General features: G+C 39.0%; 1 protein-coding gene across 3 annotated transcripts; it reads right to left on the bottom strand.

The window, feature by feature from the left end:
- Positions 1-3,861: 3,861 nt before the first annotated feature.
- LOC149823495 (WEB family protein At2g38370-like) lies at positions 3,862-7,934 on the bottom strand. Of its 3 annotated transcripts, none has more exons than XM_090020064.1 (2): positions 7,661-7,934; positions 3,862-5,791 (listed from the first exon to the last, which is right to left on the bottom strand). In XM_090020064.1, exons 1-2 carry the CDS (start codon positions 7,922-7,924, stop codon positions 3,980-3,982), a joined length of 2,076 nt encoding a protein of 691 aa, XP_089876190.1. In that variant the 5' UTR covers positions 7,925-7,934; the 3' UTR covers positions 3,862-3,979. The 3 variants fall into 3 exon arrangements, with proteins under 3 accessions (XP_089876190.1, XP_089876191.1, XP_089876192.1); XM_090020065.1 differs by lacking the exon at positions 7,661-7,934 and adding an exon at positions 7,524-7,610 and having other exon boundaries at positions 3,862-6,102; XM_090020066.1 differs by lacking the exon at positions 7,661-7,934 and adding an exon at positions 7,524-7,597.
- Positions 7,935-13,503: the final 5,569 nt, after the last annotated feature.

Here is a 13,503-nt window from a genome sequence, read left to right as displayed (position 1 = left end):
ACAAGAAAGGTATTGAGTAAAGTGAGAGAACCAACAGAAAGTAGAGACACATCTCCAAAATGGGCAATGGTGTATGATTTTCCATGGCCAGTTATGACATTCCTTATTCATCAATAAGGAACCAATCTAGAGAACTTACCCACATCCCCAGACTCATGACTTGTGGCACTTGAATCAAGATACCATCCGCTTTCCTTCACTGCTTGTATATTCAAGCCAAACATTGCAATAACAAGGGTAGCATGTAGTATAGTTTGAATCCTATGTCACACATACACTTCACATGACATGCATATCCCGTGTTGACAAGCCATGACACTCGGACACACCAAGACACTTCATGGATAAGTCAAATAAGTGCAAGAGGTCATCAACAATTTTTCATTTACTTTACCTATTTCCTTTTATAATCTTGATCACTTATTTTGTATTGTGTTCTTTTTCTTTTAAAATTTATCAATTACGTTGCACTTCAATTTGAACTTAGTTTTATTATTTGATGTTTTTAGTCATAGTAATCTAGAAGTACTATTCAAGAATTTGCACTTGATATGATATATGTGTGTTGTACGTGCTTTAGATTAAGAATGATCATAGTTACAAATCTCGTTCTTGGGAATTTCTTGGCAAGGAAAAATCTCTAGAGATTTTGAAAAAAATGTTTTTCTAAAGAGAATTTCAGAAAAATCTTGGCTATTTTTTTAAAAAGTATGTAAAAATGACAAAAAAATAAAATGCAAAAATGAAAAAGAAAAGAAAAAGCCACATGTTTTATTCAAGACATGGGGAAGGGGTTTACCCATCAGTGACCCCTCCTGCTTCATGTTTGAAAAAGTAGGGTGGGGGTTGCTAGCCGGTGATCCCTTTTCTTTTCTTTTTTTGTTTGAAAGACAATGAAGGGGTCCTAGCGGGGACCCCTTCTGTTATTTTTCATGAGAGCAGCAGGAGGGGTTGTTTGCCAGCAACCCCTTTTGTGGTGTCTTTTTTCTTCTTTTTCCTTAGAGGCAGGAGGAGGGATCGCCGACTGAGCACCCTCTGCCAAAGTGTCAATACCAGAGAGAGAGAGAGAGTATTCTGTGAGCCCGTCATCTGTAGATTTGATCCTTTTACCCCAGTCCATGCTTCATCTAACATTAAAGCTACATTTTGGCAGTGTATGGCACTGGTCGACTATTACGCTCCTCTCTTTTTCATAGAGATTGCCATGGTAAAGTCCAGAGGACTTCTCTACGAAGGTGAATCTCTGTGAGAGTGCTTTTTTGGTTACTAAACAGAACCAAGATGGCTGTGAGATCTGCCACCAAGCTGTAGCTGAAATTCTTCTGAAGCTGAAAGACCCCGACACTCAGGTTGGACTTTCTATTTTATTATAAATGGGTAATTGTGGATCTTTCTTATAGGGATCAAATGTTTTTCAAACTGCCCAACTTCTATTTCTTCAATCTAGATATGTTGATAACGTTTTTCTTATTCATGATTTCTGGATGCAGTTATATTACTTGATTATGTTCAAGGTGCCTTTTTTCTTGTTTCTTTTTTTTTTGTGGGGGGGGGGGGGAGGGTGGTGGGTGGGTCATATGACCATTTTTCATTTTAAAAAGGAAAGAAAACAAACCATTATCTCTTATTCAAGCCAGACAAGCAGCAATCTGTTCTTTCCTTGTTACTACTGGCATTCTAACAGAGGTTTTCCCTTTGTAGTTGGAAGTAATCGAGATACTTCTCAAGGGGTGTGAGAAGGTGGAGAACCACATGAAAGAAGTAAGGTCCAAGTAATGAACCAGTTTCCTTGTACCTGGAAAGAATTATATGATGACGAGCTTTTGTTTTTTCTGTTTGTAGTGCAAGAGGCTGGTTCTTGAATATGGTCCTAGTCATGATGAATGCTGAGAAGTTTCTTGAGACCAGAGATGTATGTACAACTATTCGTGCGTGCAAGACATCTGCACCTGCATTTTCTGCAATTGGGATCACCTTGCCTACTGAAGCTCTTAATGGAGTTATGAAGGGAACAAGCCTGTTAACATGTGGGGCAAAGTTTTATGGCATTGGTTACAAAAATTGTCTGCCACGATTCTCAGATGCTATCCGGACAATTTAATGTATTGATTACTGCTCTGCCTTTGCTTAAAACTGTAATTGTTAGTCCGGAATTGGCATATTGAAATGTATATGTTACACAAACAGCCGTCTTGAAATAATAGTTGTCTTGAAATAATAATTTTCCTATTTGTATCAGAACAGATGGAATGCTGGTGGATCTGAAGAAAAAAGAAAAAAGAGAAACTTGAGTACCCAATGCTTCCAGGTAGGTTTGGGAAACGAGCTCATGTTCGGCTCATAAAGAGCTCGTTTGAACTCATGAAAATAGGCTCGGCAGACTCAAGCACGAAAAACCAATGTACGACTTGGGTTGGTTCGTCTAAGTTTATTAACTAATAATAAATATATTTTGCGTATATTTTACATCATAGAGTGAAAATGGTTGAAGTGTTTGGCTTGCAAGCAATAAGTTTAGAGTTAAAATCTTATTGCTTACAAGTTTTATATATATATATATATATATATATATATATATATATATATATATATATATATTGCTTATATTTTACATCATAGAGTGAAAATGGTTGAAGTGTTTGGCTTGCAAGCAATAAGTTTAGAGTTAAAATCTTATTGCTTACAAGTTTTAAACAATTATTTATTTTGTAAATGAACCATATATATATATATATATATATATATATGCTTTTTTAAGGTTTTTTTTAATTCTGACAATACAAATGATCTACATGCTTGTTTCATAAGGATCAGCCCAGTGCATGTGATTTCGACATGCCAGTAGGTTTTTATATGGTTGGAAAACTATGGCTCAAAATTTTCATTAATTTTTTACTCAAAAATTCATATTTCTCATTGAAAAAAATGATCCATGTCAATTCCTAGCAAATCAAGCATGTCAAACACATCTATATGGTCATAAGTGCGAAAACAGTACTGAAAGCCTATCCCAATCCATTTTGCATATTTGTGCATGTTCCCATCTCTCTCCCTCTCCCTCTCTCTCATATACTAGGGTGTGTTCTACTGTAGTTCTGAACCGCTCCAACTTATGGTGGCGTCCAGTCCCAAAGGTTTTTATATGGTTGGAAAACTATGGCACAAAATTTTCATTAATTTTTTACTCAAAAATTCATATTTCTCATTGAAAAAAATGATCCATGTCAATTCCTAGCAAATCAAGCATGTCAAACACATCTATATGACAAGTGCTAAAACAGTAGTGAAAGCCTATCCCAATCCATTTTGCATATTTGTGCATGTTCCCATCTCTCTCCCTCTCTCTCATATACTAGGGTGTGTTCTACTGTAGTTCTGAACCGCTCCAACTTATGGTGGCGTCCAGTCCCAAAGGGGTTTGGTGCAGTGGAAGGGGGGCCTAGACCTCTAGCCCAACGTGCTAACATGATCTTAAGATCAGTTTCCTTTTTTTGTTTTTGTTATTTGCATCAGTTTCTTTTCTTTTTTTTATTTAGCACACGGAGAAATGACCACCGGGCTGGACTTAGCCTGCTGTAAGTACGGTTGCAGACCCAGTAGCATAAAACTCCATGGGTCCTAGGGTGTGCCCTAGCCCTCAAGGAGTCACCTTGCTTCGGCTAACGCAAGGGGTGTGAACGCCTAGTACATGAGAGAGAGAGAGAGCAGAAACAACTACTTCACTCATATCATAGGCTAATTTGTGAGTCACTTCGTACTATTCTTTCAATCCCATGGCCTCTGGCCAGGAAAACCAAGAAAGCAATGAGTGTGTTTATATCTTAGTATGAAGAGCACAAAACTCCAAAAGGGGCAAATCTAGAAAACAATGCCAGTTCTGAATCTAGAAAATGAGGTCAAGAACAAGCGATAAGAACAAAGGCAATTTGAGTAAGTTAGGGTCTTACAATTGAAAACACGATTAACCATCAATGATGATTTAGAACCGTTGCTTCTTTTTCTTTCCCTTCACTAAACGTAGCGAAAAATGTGGCAGCCCTATCTTTTTCCTCTTCACAGAGAACTGCCTTCTCATAGCTTCTTCCTCAGCCTTAGGAGGTGCAATAGTTCCATGTCTTCTGCTCAACATCTGACCCAAGGACACTTTTGGTTCATCAGGTTCCATTCTAATCTCGAAACCTTCTGCTGACATCAGCTTCCTACTCAAAATTTGGCCAATTGACAAAGTTGGCTTCAACACTCTATTTGATTCATCCCCAATCAAACTCACACCATTAACATCTAATATCCCAGAATTTCTGCTACGCTGACGTCTGTGGGAAGGGTTAGAGTTCTTGAACTTCATGGAACCAACTGATCGACGCTGCTGACTGTGCTCTGCTCTCCATCTTCGTAGGGACTCTTCAACAGCAAGCTTTGCATTATTAGCAGTCTCTACTTTTATAAGTGCCTTCCGAAGTGCCTCCCTGCATACTTTGACGTATTCTGCAGATCTTTGCAGCTCCTTTAACACCTCCAACTTGGAGGCATTAGCTTCATCTATGCTAAGCATTGCAGCTTCAATTCTCTTCTTTGCGTCATGCTCTGCTGCTTTTGCTCTGCTAACTAAATTGCTATACTCTTCAAAAGAAAGCGTCAGCCCTGAGTGCTGTTGCATTTGGATGAAACCGACCTCAGGATTTCCACTCTTTTGGATGAAACCGACCTCTGCAAGCAAGGCTAATTCGGAAGCATGTGCAGCATCTTCCATTTTCTTTGCTACATGCCACCTGATTTCCACCGTCTTAATACTGGCCTTTGCCAGTTCGATATCTAGCATAGTTCTTAAGGCGTCACATTTAGCAGATTCAGCCATCTTTTTATAAAGGTCGGCCTCATTATGAAGATCCTGCAATACCTTTGAAATATTCCCTTTGTCAGTGCAACCCTTCGTTTCTGCATCCCTGACAGACTGCAACTTCAGTTGGGTCTCACTTAGTTTTTGCTCCATACATGCTATCCCTTTATATTTTGAATTTAATCGTTCCTTAGTTTGTCCAATTGACAATTTCTCTGCTGCCAACTGTGCATCAAGCAATTTTATTGACGCACGAATACCTGCTAAACTATCTGTTGCCTTGCTTAAATTTACCTTTGCTTGCTTCAACTGCATCAATATTCCTCCAGGTGTCAAATCTGCGTCCGCACCCACATCAGCTGGCTCTTGAACAGAGCCAAGAGTTCCACATACATATTGCTTTGGTGAAGTGTCCAAAGCTCTGTTAACAGGATTTACCTGAACTTCATCCACCAATCTTAACATTGAATTGGAGTCAGCCGTTCCATCAACATTTTCTTGTGCTGGCCTCTCCTTTACTTTCTTAGCAGTATTTGCATGCATTGGATGCAGTCCATCCATACACACCATCTTTGGATTGGAACAAAGGATTTCACGTATATGTTTCTGTGGTGATGTCTCTGGTGTTTGGTTTAAAGAATTTACCAGCAATCCACACATGCAAGTTGATCCATCATAAGGGCCCCATTTGTTTTTCACTGGCGATGTTTCCTGTCTTCGGGGGTCAGGACTTGCTGGCATCATGTTTGCATTTGTATTTGACATGGAAATTGCAGAACGTTCTGAAGCCCTGTTTTGAAATTTTGACTTCAATTCCTCAACAATTCTTTTTGTTTTGTCTAGCTCTTTTAGAACATCCAGAGTTTCCCTTTCTTTCATGATTAAATCATTTTCCAACCGTGAAGTTTCTTCCCCCACTTTTGCTAGCTCAGCATCAACAGAGTTGTACTGTTTCTGAAAAATATTGTGCCATTAGAACACCTCCATCCCCCAAAATAAAAAGAGTAAGATGAAAAAGACCACATGTATCTGTCAAAATCAGTTGAGGAAAGTGAAGCAGATCAGGGAAATGGACATAAGTAGCATGTGAAGGATCTCAAAGGTGCTAGAGGATCATGATTGGGTGAACTGGGTCAAGGTTTTATGGGTGTTATCTGTAAGAGGAGTCAACAGGGGAAACTCAGCTGAGAATTGAAATCGTTGGATGGGGAAAGTTACCAGGATTTTCTATCTTCCTTCTTTGTTATATAGCTGTATTTCATGTCCTGGTCAGAATTGCTCATCAGGTCAGATGACCAAACTAGAGGCAGACGACGTGCAATGAATGCAAAAAACATGTCAAGAAAGTGGGGAAATTCTCATTGAGCAAAGATGAAAAACAAAGGCAGCAAACATGCACTATATATACTTTTGACCATGCAAATATAGGGAAGCCAGAAACCAACACAAGTCACAGTGTGAATTACTTTCAATGGTCCAAACAATATATGCACTGTGCATATGATATTGAGGCTTCAAGGTGAAAAAAAGAAAAATACTGGAAGTTACCAAAAGAATATAACACAATTTTAAAGAGAAGAAGAAAAAGGAAAAAACAAGATAAAGTACAATTCGAGCACATCCATAAACTATATAGTGAAGGTAGTGGTCAATGTGATCGCTGAATGAAATATTTGTTTGCAAATCTATACGTAATTTCAGTAAGCCCTTGCGCTCCCTTTGTGACATCGGGACGTTAGGTGTAAGAGAAAATGAGCTAGGTGAGGCAACAAGAGGAACAATATCACCATGGTCCATAGCTGAACGACAGATAAGGACTGCAGGTACCATCTCCTTGAGGATCAGCCCTACGACTCGTTTGGGCAGACACCAACCAATCTACACGATGGATGCCTAATCACAATAAAAGTTACACCACCAAAACCAAGATATCCTAGTTTGCACACGGTACGTACTGTATTGCTCACAATGCTTGGTATCTCTTTGAGAGGCATCTTGTGTAGATCGGATTGCTCCTCTCTGACAGGAATACCGTAGTATTGCAGACAGAGATTAATCCGCTTTTCTTGAGAATGAATGAGGACGAATGAATGAAAGACACCGTATCGTTTCTTTCATGGTACAAATGAAAGCCTCCTGGACTTTAGCAAAAAAAAAAAAACGAAAAGAAAAGCATGAATGCACGAATCGAAACCCACCAAAAGGAAACGCCATTTCCACGTTGCCAAAATATGGTTTTGCCAAAATGTGGTGTTGAGGACAGAGTTGCCAAAAACATCCTCTTGTGAATGTGGTGTTGGCTGCCATTCCCAGTGCAGTGTTTTGGGAACACCACTGCTCCCAAACAGCAGAGAGCATGACACCACCGGGGGAAACCCCAACACACCTCCGATTCAAGGCTTCCAACCAGAGCCCACATGTGTTTGCATGATGAACACTGTAGATTTCTCAGATCGAAATTGACAGTTGCCAGTGCAGGCCAGATAGAACGCCGTACCTAGATAACTAAGCTAATAATGTGGACAAAAGGGCTAAAACCATGGCTTACTAAGATATCCAGTTCCTGGGAAATGGTTTGGAGCATAGATTGATGGACATTTTAAGGTTCCAAAATCCATGCATGTAACCGGCATGCAAAGAAGAAAGAGAAATCATTGAAATCAGAGGAGACTTCGAACTCACATACCAGGGGTTCTTGTAACAACAGAAGCAAGTGTTAAGGCATTCGTCTTTTTCTTCTTCAAATGACATAGAGCAGGTTTGGTTTGGAGAGAGAGAGAGAGAGAGAGAGAGAGAGAGAGAGAGAGAGAGAGAGAGCATTACAGCGCCACCGGGTGTGGTGGAGCACCTGCGGGGCTTCCACACTCCCTTGCCTCCAAACATGGTGACTGCTTCTTTCACCGACTCGAACGGTGGCGCGGTGTCGATCTCCACTCGGCTCTCCGAGGGGGCTCCCCTCCTCCATGCTCCACCCTGCCGGTCATCACCGGGACCCCTCGACTCCACCCGCTTCCCCGACGCATCATAACTTTGGTGGCTGCCAGGCTCCTCTAGGGTTCCTCTTCCACTCTCACTACCGCCCTCCATGGCTGCGATTCGATCTGACCTGACCCCAACGCCTGCGTATTTATTAGTGCAGCTTTCAACGGAAAAATTCCAACTTTACTCTCGAAGAGAGATGGAGACAGAGACGGACAGAGAGACGTTAGAAGTTTGCATCTTTATTCCCCTTTCTTAATGATGACGGGGAAGGAGGGAAGTCATTCAACCGACACGACACGCGATGTGGGCAGGGGCATCCAGTAAAAGACATAGGAAAAGGGAAAGAGCGCGGTAGAAAAACCATAACAACAAATAAAGAGTTTTTGTTTTTAACGTTTGGTGTGCGACAGTTTTGGGCACTGAATAGCTCGATCGAGTCGGTCTTGCTTACCCTGTTTTCCTGGTCAGCCTAGGCCTTGATTGCAACAACCATTCACCTCCTTCTTGAGTAGACCATTGCCATAGAAACACCGTGTGGCAACCTGCGACCAGACCTGGATCCTTCTTGGCGCCTCCTTTGAGGCATTCTATCAAATACCTAGTGTGCAGCTGCTGTGCACAACAGACTTTTTAAAAACCAGCTGGTTGGATCCTTATTTTCAAACAATAGGGAGTACGGGAAACGCAAGCGTTCTCAAACCCCCAGTGATATCATAGCCAGCATTTAGGTAAAGGGAAACTGAACAGCGCAGAAGGGAGGTCAATCCGGTAGAAGGTTTTATAGGGTTTACGGTTTGATGACATTAACTTACTTAAATTGCTAAAAGGTGCTAAAATTTATTTATAGTTCAGTGGTTATATTCTCTGACAATTAGAAAACGGTGGTTCTAAACAGCTAAAAATTCATTTCAATGGCTTTTTCCCCGGGGAATTTGTACGCACGTGGTTCTAACACCTGATACTGCAAACACAGTTTTATCATTTGCTGAGCAGTGGTTGCATCGTACATTGGTTTCAGAACAGTGCACCGAACTTTTGAATATCACATATCAGTGATTGTGCCTTGTGCTTCTTGATGGTCGGTGGCTTTGACTACGAATGTTTGCCCGAGATTGTTTAGACATTTCACATAATCTCCTTAGCTGTCTGAACTTTGAACTGCAATACTTTCTTTTTTTTTAAGTTACTACCATCAATTGAATTGATCATAGAGTGAGGGCTGTTTTGAACAAATTGTTGTTTGTACTTGAAAAGCCCTTGATAGTTTTTGAACAGTGCTAGAATTTTTGAAGTTACAAAATTAAAGTGGGTTCTGCTTTCGCCGAAAGCATTCTATTAAGATTGGTTCCATTGATTATATTATTTAGAAAGCTGCATTTTGGTGCAGACTTGTTTGATTATATTGGATCTTGAGTTAGATATTAATTATTGTTTAAGAATCGCTGCTTAATTATGGCTTAAATGGTGAATACTTTTGATAAGCTTATAAAAACTGTTACTGGGTTTATCCTCATTTCCCACTCTTTTGAGGCAAACAAGGTACCATCGATATTTCTAACATGTTCGACAGTGTCCTTAACAATCTACCATTTTGAAGCCTTTCTAACAACAATTCACTTAGATCTAATGACCATTAGATGATTTCTAATGATAATTACTCACTTATTAGAAAACAACATAAAGGCTCCCAACAGGTCCATTTAAATTGGTCACAACTCCTTTATCTGAATGTGAGGTGCAGTTGCGTTGAAAAACTAACATCCTCTGCTCTAATATTTTTAGAATGTAAAACCTGAATCAATCGTTTGGATGCTTAAAACCACACTCAAAATGGGTCGGTCTTAAGAAATAAAATTTTGGGCTGAACAAGTCATCTTGTTTTGGTTATAGTTATTTGCTGTGTTATCTGATTGACCTAATTTTTATGAAAAATGACCATACTATCCTCTAAATTTCGTGCATTCTCGTAAATACCTACTAATTTTTCAAAGTTCTCTGTCTATCCAAAATGCCTATTCCTGACTTTTTAGGACCATTTTACCTTTTATAGGTAATTTATGTGAAACTCCCAACATTCACAAAAACAAATTGCGAACCTCTGAAGATTTGAATAAACTAAGGGGATTCACAATTTAGCAAGGTATACGCGTGGATTTCAGGAGGTTCACATACTTTACCTATGCATCTCCTCTCATAGCTTCACAAGTTGTTTGTGTGGAGTTCCTGTCATTCACATGCATACCTCGCAAAACTTTAAAAGATTCAAATCAATGAAGGGGGTAGGGAGGTTTGCAAGGTACTAGTGCGAATGTTAGGAGGTACACATCAATTATGTGTGAATCTCTTTGGCCAAGAGTTCACTTTCAACAGACCTCGTGACATTCACATTAATACCTTGCGAACCTCTCTATCCAATATTCATAAGGTATTCATGTGAATGTCATGAGATTTTGCACATTATGTAAAACTTGCGAGCCTCTTCTCTTCCATGTATATACACTACAAGAAAAATGTGTATTAGCGACGGATGTTATCTGTCGCTAATCCATCGCAAACTCCATCACTAACATGTTTAGAGATGGATAGCGTCCGTCGCATAATCCTAGTCCCTAAATTGTGACGAAATTTATCTGTCGCTAAGCCGTCGCTAATTAGTGATGACTTAGCGACAGATAATGTTCATCGCTAATTAGCGACGGCGTAGCGACGAATTATATCCGGATATAAACTGTCGCTAACTTTTGGTTGGCAATTTAGTGATGGATTAAAATCCGTCGCAACCCATCAACTGAGTTTAATTGGTGACAGATTAGCGATGGATATTTCCGTCGCTAATCTGTCACTAATTAAAAAAAAATCATTTTTTTTTGAAATATGAAACTCGAGAAAAATTTCTCGTTATAGAATTCATATAACCTGCTTATAAAAAACAAAGTACACACAAAATATACATATACAGTAAAACAAAATTAACACAAGTTCTAAGTTAAACAACCAAGTCTTTGCCAAGTTATAATTAGTTATAATTAGTTACAAGTACGTCAAACAAATTAAATACATGAATCTAATCATCGTCAAGATTCGGGGCATCATCCACTTTATTTTCTCGATCTACCCCTCCCTCCATACTTCCATCAGCTCCTCTGCGGTGATCATCTCCAGCATCCTGCAAGAGAACCAAAATATTAGTAATTATAAACAAAATGCTCATATGTGTTATAAAGCAGTAAAAAAACATTATATGTGATTCAATCGTGCTCATATGTGTTCTAAGGCAGTTAAAAAACTTGCATATTGATTCAATCATGCTTATATGTGTTCTAAGGCAGTAAAAAAAACTTGCATATTGATTCAATCATGCTCATATGTGTTCTAAGGCAGTAAAAAAACTTGCATATTGATTCAATCATGCTCATATGTGTTCTAAGGCAGTTAAAAAACTTTATATGTGATTCAATCATGCTCATATGTGTTCTAAGGCAGTCAAAAAACTTGCATATTGATTCAATCATACTCATATGTGTTCTAAGACAGTTAAAAAACTTTATATGTGATTCAATCATGCTCATATGTGTTCTAAGGCAGTTAAAAAACTTGCATATTGATTCAATCATGCTCATATGTGTTCTAAGGCAGTACATATTGATTCAATTATGCTCATATGTGTTCTAAGGCAGTTAAAAAACTTGCATATTGATTCAATCATGCTCATATGTGTTCTAAGGCAGTTAAAAAACTTTATATGTGATTCAATGATGCTCATATGTGTTTTAAGGCAGTTAAAAAACTTGCATATTGATTTAATCATGCTCATATGTGTTCTAAGGCAGTTAAAAAACTTGCATATTGATTCAATAATGCTCATATGTGTTCTAAGGCAGTTAAAAAACTTGCATATTGATTCAATCATGCTTATATGTGTTCTATGGCAGTAAAAAAACTTGCATATTGATTCAATCATGCTCATACGTGTTCTAAGGCAATTAAAAAACTTGCATATTGATTCAATCATGTTCATATGTGTTCTAAGGCAATCAAAAAACTTGCATATTGATTCAATCATGCTTATATGTGTTCTAAGGCAGTCAAAAAACTATCATATATGCTAATATCATGCTCATATGTGTTCTAAGGCAGCCAAAAAACTTTCATAGTGATTCAATCATGCTCATATATGTAAGATCTGTGAAATTTTCTGAGGAATTTACTGTTTGCTTTGAGTTGATATGTATGCTTTTGTGTGTTTATGAGGCTATAGCATGTAATTAAGGATAAATTGACTATGCTTTATATTTTTGCTTTGTGCGCGCGACCCGAAAATCGCGTAAGTTCAGTGTATAAGTAAGAAGAGCCTAAATCCGAACCAATTAACCTTTGAAACTTTAAGGATAAGTTTATATTGTATTTGTATAGTTTGTCCCCGAATTTGGGACCTATACGACGTAAAAACCTCGTCAGTACATGTGAATTACGAGATTTGCTTAACGATTGTACGCGAGTCGTAATAAGTTTGTTTCTCGCAAATGAAGGGGAATTTATTTAAGAGGCATTGGACATTCCATGTTAATTGAGGGTTTGAAAATAACTAAATAATTTATTAAAGTTAATTTAATATTTAAAATCATTAAATAAGCATTGTTTTGAATATAGTTCATTTGGCGATTTTGGATTGGATCCGGATCGACTAGAGGTGGCCCAAACCTAAGTGGCACTCCTCTAAGTGGACGATTTTGGTCATGGTGGACCAGATGGTCAGTAGTTGACCAGCTGGGTGGCATTGTTGTAAAAGGTTTGCATGGCTTGGAAAAAGGGAGGGCCTCTATTGGCCCAACCCTTGATTCAAGACCTCATGATGAGGCTTAGAGCTCATCATGAGGGGTGCATTTTTCAAGAAAGGGAGCATGGGGCTGTCACCCCATAGTCTTTTTGCAACTAATTTGGAAGTTTTCAAATGGTGAAAATCGGTTGGCTGGTTTGGGAGGCAGCCTAGGGCAGCCTTTTGTAAATTTTCAAAAAACATTAATGGCACTTTGAAAACTTAAGGGAAGGGCGTTTTTGAAAAGAGTTTCAAAGAGTTCAAAAAGAAGGTCTTTATTGGACATGAAGGGGCGTGTTTCACCCCAGCCCTCCATCCTCCTTAAATGAATCCCAGCTGTCCAATCGTGTAACCCTATGTATTTAAGGTTTTGGGGAAAGAAAGAGAGAGAAAGAGGGGACGATTTTCCCTCTCTCTCTCCTCTCTTGCTCTTCTCTCCCTCTCCTTCCCTTTTTCTCCAAATCGTGAGGTTTAGTGTGGGATCCCAGCTCCATCTACGTTGAAGCTCCAGCCGTAGCATCACCATTTCCACCGTTGAGAAAGCCTCAGAGGTGAGGTTTCAATCGTTCCTCCATATGCTTATTTTCTTGTTTTGTTAAAAATGATGTCTATGCTGGTTTTTGCCCTGGAGATAGCATGAAACCGAACTCCATTTTATGCATTGTATGACATGCATGGAGATTTCGGTGGATTAGACAAAGTATGTGCATTTTTAGAATTCAGCCATGCCTTCTTGTGTTTGAGTCGAGTTTTGAATAGGTTGTTGCATGATTTCTCCTTTTCTTAAATAATGTGTTCGGGGTTGCATGTGTTCTTTTCGCCTTTTTAAAGATGTTGTGGGGCATTCGACTCCTCCATGAAACCAAAC

The sequence above is a fragment of the Nuphar pumila genome, chromosome 10 (genome assembly GCF_984573655.1).
Source record: "Nuphar pumila chromosome 10, dmNupPumi1.hap1.1, whole genome shotgun sequence".
NCBI lineage: Eukaryota > Viridiplantae > Streptophyta > Magnoliopsida > Nymphaeales > Nymphaeaceae > Nuphar > Nuphar pumila.
Note: the sequence above shows the minus strand (reverse complement) of the source record. Positions and strands in the feature narration are given on the sequence as shown.

What these genes read in the sequence shown, in the direction of transcription:
- LOC149823495 (XM_090020064.1), bottom strand. Translation starts at nt 7,924, where the DNA reads ATGGAGGGCGGTAGTGAGAGTGGAAGAGGAACCCTAGAGGAGCCTGGC. An exon ending in CCACCACACCCGGTGGCGCT is followed by an intron (nt 5,792 to 7,660) that starts GTAATGCTCTCT and finishes AATATTTTTCAG; the next exon opens with AAACAGTACAACTCTGTTGA.